The sequence below is a fragment of the Rutidosis leptorrhynchoides genome, chromosome 3 (genome assembly GCF_046630445.1).
Source record: "Rutidosis leptorrhynchoides isolate AG116_Rl617_1_P2 chromosome 3, CSIRO_AGI_Rlap_v1, whole genome shotgun sequence".
Classification (NCBI taxonomy): Eukaryota; Viridiplantae; Streptophyta; class Magnoliopsida; order Asterales; family Asteraceae; genus Rutidosis; species Rutidosis leptorrhynchoides.
In genome coordinates this window covers 453,076,598-453,081,997 of record NC_092335.1, presented here as the reverse complement: position 1 = coordinate 453,081,997, position 5,400 = coordinate 453,076,598, and the positions used below count along the sequence as shown (strand labels likewise).

Here is a 5,400-nt window from a genome sequence, read left to right as displayed (position 1 = left end):
GATTATAGAAGGAAAGTCCAGAGGGCAATCTCAGGCCCATGACATCAACCAAAATAAATCATATAGTAATAAAGTATCATTGAAATCTAAACTGCTCGAATGTTTCGAGAGGGAATATGTAACACCTTGTCCCACGTCGGTTATAGATTGAAAGTATTGATCCCTTATAAGCTCAAAGTTGTGGCTAATTGATATCTCTCACTATGGTTTTAGTTGTTAACCTGAAGATATCTGGTTAGTCCACTGCTTTAGCTTATGAGGAGCGATTGTCTCTCGGGTTTCAACGGGAACTCGGCTCGTGCATCTCTTGGGGCCGATTCGAGGGTCGTTTCATATGGTATCAGAGCCATAGGCCTCCCAGTGTGTGGCTAACACTCGGTTCGTGCATCTCCTAGGGTATCCTCACGGGGTGCGATGGGCACAATGCTCGTGCATCTCATGGGTTATGGATCCTGGGTATTGATTATGTTACGGTCTGACGAGGACGTCAGGAGTTTAAGTGAGGTACTCCCTCCATCCCAGATTAATTGTTCAGTATTCCTTTTCGGGCTGTCCCAAATTAATTGTTCACTTCCAAAAATGGAAAGTAAATTTAGTAAAGTTTACAATATTGTCCCTAATGAATAAATTAAATTACAAAAGTTAGAGGATTTTCTAATTAATTGATTGGGGGTGAAACTGTAAAGTTAGAAAAGTACAGAAAAAATACACTGTGATAATGACATTTCTTAAACTGTGTGTTTTCTGTCTGCGAACAATTAATCTGGGACGGAGGGAGTAGTTTGTAACACCCCGTCCCACATCGGTTATAGATTGAAAGTATTGGTCCCTTATAAGCTCAAAGTTGTGGCTAATTGATATCTCCCACCATGGTTTTAGTTGTTAACCTGGAGATATCCGGTTAGTCCACTGCTTTAGCTTATGAGGGGCGATTGTCTTTCGGGTTGCGACGGGCACTCGGCTCGTACTTCTCTTGGAGCCGATTCGAGGGTCGTTTCAGAATATTCCATGGATTTATTATCATATTTTACAGTTCTTCTTATAGAAAAGATAAAGATAATGGTAAATGATAAATACTTTTGAAACTATGCCATTCCATTAAATAAGTTTTCGAAGTACAATGGTGAGTTAAAAAACTCTACCCCCAGTGGCATCACACAAACGAGATAGAATTATTGAATAAATACGTTTCGATCGAATAAAAAGTATTTGTGTGGCGTGATATGTTCAGTCGTTTGCTTACCAATCTAAACTACACGAACTTGACGTTTTTTCTTCTCTTTTATATTCAACTTGCTTACAAAACATAGAAGATATTGATCATTTCTTCTTCCGATGTGATCCGGCAGCAGTGGCGGAACTTAAATTTTTCTACTGAGGGGGTGAGTCCTTAGATAAAAAAGAAGAAAAACTACTACGGAGTATATAAAAACACAAAATAATCGACTGATAAAAAAAATTAATATAATTTTATCAACGCCAAGGTGTACTTTATATTTAAAATGTAATATCATCATTAATCATTAATTAGTTATCAACTCAAAAGAAGCATAAAATAATCTATTACCGAACACTCCACAAACGTTACAATTGAGCAACTTATGCAGATTTCACACTCATTATTTAATACTTTACTACACAACTCACAATTTACTACTATTAAAAAAAAAAAAACTATAAACAAACAACTTGATTCAATGAAAGAACGTCAACTAATGAAAGCTTCAACATAACATATATGGAGTAATAAATTGTACTTTAGCATATAGGAGTAAAAAAAAAATCATATAATATATAGTAGTCCTTCTTTGTTCCGTTTAGCGCCTTAAATCGGTAATGGCACCACACGAATTTTTATTGAATTTTGTATTTAGAAATAGGTTATCTATTTTAATGATTATGGTTAGTTATTTTAATATTTTAATTAAATTAATGGGTTGTTGGAGATTTATATTTTGGTGGACTTTTATTATCTATCTTTTTTATTGTGCCATGCAAATTCCAGGGGTGTGAAGTAATATATAGAAATGAAAATTGAACTCACTTAATATTAAATTGGTAGTTATAGGTTAAAAGTCAGGTGGGGCAACCACCCCCTCCTGATGTTGTCTATCTTCCGCCACTATGACCGGCAGACCAAGTGTGGTCTCAAATTCATATAAGGATCAATCATGGACTCTATTTTTGTTAAAACATATATATTTTAAGTGTTCAATCTAATTTCTTTATTTATGATTTCTACTTATTCTCTATGATGAGATTGTGCAGGTGAGTAGATAGCAAGTGATTTGCTGATGATAATTGCATAAAAGAGTAGATTGTAAAGGAGATGCAGTGCTGGTTATCAAGTTGCAGTGATGATGCTATTACATTAATTTATGTGGCCAATTTGAGAAAAACACAACTTGTGTTTATTATTTCAACACTTTCTGGGCAAAAGTTCACAATTAAGAAGTTCAGGGACCAGATGGTTAATATTTTGCTCCAGAAAATAAAAAAAGGCTGTATTTCTCTTTAATTTATTTTATCATCAGTTTTCTATTTTCTCTGGAGAAATATCTCTCTCTCACTTCGATCTACTAGGGTTTCTGTTCTTCTCTCACATGTTAATCACCTTGATTCAACTGTGAGATTGATTCTGTGATTTCTTTGTGTGTCTTCATAAATGTATTGTTTATTGAAGAAAGAGTGAGTGTGAGAGATTTCATTTTGTTTGTAAAAGTTTAGATTGAATCTGGTGTATATTTTTTGGATTTGGATCTTGTTATTTCTTTGATCTGTTATAGTTCAGTAATTTTGAGGTTTGTTTACATGGTATCAGAGCGATAGGTTAGATCCGGTGGTGGTTTGTGATATGGTTAATTAGGGTTTCATACGTGGTTGGTGTTTTTCCTCTTAGATTCTCAATCTAGGGGTTGATTCTGTTTCTTTTGGGTTCGATTGAGGCGTGTGGGTGATTGATTGTTGGTAATTCTGTATTGCCCTAATTTGGTCAAAATTAGGGTTAGGGTTTTCTGATAATCGATCAGTTGGTTCTTTCTTGTTACGTGTTTCATATTCCGCTGCGTATCTTGATAAGAAGGAGAGTGGAATTACTGTTGGCGACCCCACTGTAAGTCTTCTATCCTACTCACTCGGTAGCAATTGAAATTGTTCTTGGAGGGCTTCAAGGACAAGATTGATTGGCCTATAGGTGAGACCAACTTCTTTCTCTAAATCTGTGTCTACTCGTGAATGTTGAGGGAGGTGATTATACTTGACCGGTCAACTTTGATTGACTTGGAATCCTGTCCCTGATCACTTCAACATTCTCAACATTTGCAGCCATTGGAGTTGTCTGGAAAGATTAATCTTGATCAGACCTAATAACTCTATTCTGTCAAGTGTCTTTTATTGTTTCTTTTTCTTTTACTTTAATATTCTTGGATTATTACTAACTTTGCAGGCCTGCATTTACTTTGTTGTTTGATCTCTCTAACTTTGCAGGGCTGCAATTGCTTTGTTGTTTGATTTCTCTGTGCTTAATTGTTTTTTTTTTTTTTTTTTGAGTATATTTTTTGTGTTGTGTGATATTTTGCTGATATCTGTGTTAAAATTGCTTGTCTGCTATCTGTTGTTTTTCTGACTTCTTGATCATATTGTTAATATGGGTGATGGTACCACTTCATCTGTAACTTTGATAAATAAATTAGATTTTGGTGATCCCTTGTATCTTCATGCAAGTGACACTGCAACTGGAACACCTTTTATTTCAATCAAATTGAAAGGGACTGAAAACTATAACATATGGAGCAGATCCATGTTATTGGCTTTGGGTACTAAAAATAAAATTGGTTTTATTGATGGTTCAGTTAAAAAAGATGAAACAAATGAAGTTTTAGCAAAACAATGGGACAGATGTAATAATGTGGTACTGTCATGGATTCTTGGTTCTATGTCTGAAGATTTATACAGTGGACAAATTTTTTCTACTAATGCAGCTGTTGTTTGGAAAGAGTTATCTGAGACATATGATAAAGTTGATGCTTCAATTGTTTTTAATCTGCATTATAAAATAACTACAATAAAACAAAATGGGCAGTCAATATTTGATTATTATCACACTTTGAATTCTTTATGGAAACAATATGATGCTTTAGTAAAGTTACCTACATGTGTATGTGCTGCTGTAACTGAATTTGATGAACACAATAAAATGCAGAAACTTATGCAGTTTTTAATGGGGTTAGATGATGTTTATATGACCATTAGAAGTAACATTTTGTCTAGAGACCCTGTACCTGATGTGAAAGGAGCTTATGCTATAATATCAAGGGAAGAATCTCTTAGGGTTAGGTCTGGTAAAGAAAGTGGTAAAGGAAGTGTGTCTGCTTTTGTTGCTCAAACTAGAAAGAATAATGTAAACAATAACAATAGCAACAATTCTAGATTTAATAACTTCAACAATAATAATAACAATAGATTTAACAATCAAGGAAATAGAGGGCCTAATCCTAATCTGAAATGTTCTAAGTGTAATAAATTAGGTCACACTATAGACAGATGTTTTGAAATTGTTGGATTTCCTCCTGGTTATAGAAGACCATTCAATTCTGGGTCTTCTAGAAATGTTTCTGCTAACAATTCTGTTTCAGATAGTGTTGATGCTGCTCCTAGTTCTAGTGTTCCTGTTCCATTTAGTCTCACTAATGAGCGGATGGTTAAGCTGATGAGTCTTTTAAGTGATAATAGTTCAACTAGTTAACTTGAAGTTCAGTCATGTATGGCTGGTAGGTTTTATAATTATAATGTGTTTTTTAACAAAAATTTTAAAAGATTTTATAACTGTAACAGTGATGTCAATCCCAATCAGGGTTGGATCATTGATTCAGGTGGAAATCATCATATGACTGTCTGTGAAAAAGGTTTACATGATATTGTTGATATTTCAAACTTGAATTTAAAAGTGTGTCATCCTAATGGTACAGAAGCTAGAATTAATAAGATTGGAAACTTAAAATTAACTATTTCTGTTACTTTATATGATGTTCTTGTTGTACCTGGTTATTGTGTTAGTCAATTATCTATTAGTAGGTTAACCAAAGATAGCAAATACAAGGTAACATTTGATGATGCTAAGTGTTATATACAGGATTACAATGCAAAGATGATAAAAGGGACTGGTAGTGAATCTGGTGGTCTGTAATTGTTTGATATGCCTAAAGGTGGTCAAGTTGTTAATTGTAATAGTATTGTATCTTATGATTCTTTTCTTATCTGGCACAATAGGTTAGGGCATCCATCAGATCCAGTCTTACATGTTTTAAAAAACAAACTTAGCATCACTAATGTGGTTGATGATCTTCCATGTGAAATATGCCATAAGGCAAAGCAGATTAGAGAACCTTTCCCACTAAGTGA

General features: G+C 34.1%; 1 protein-coding gene across 1 annotated transcript; it reads left to right on the top strand.

The window, feature by feature from the left end:
- Window positions 1-3,646: 3,646 nt before the first annotated feature.
- On the top strand, window positions 3,647-4,744 carry LOC139901560 (uncharacterized). Its single transcript, XM_071884255.1, has one exon. The coding sequence runs from the start codon at window positions 3,647-3,649 to the stop codon at window positions 4,742-4,744; it is 1,098 nt and encodes a 365-aa protein (XP_071740356.1).
- The last annotated feature ends 656 nt before the right edge of the window (window positions 4,745-5,400 follow it).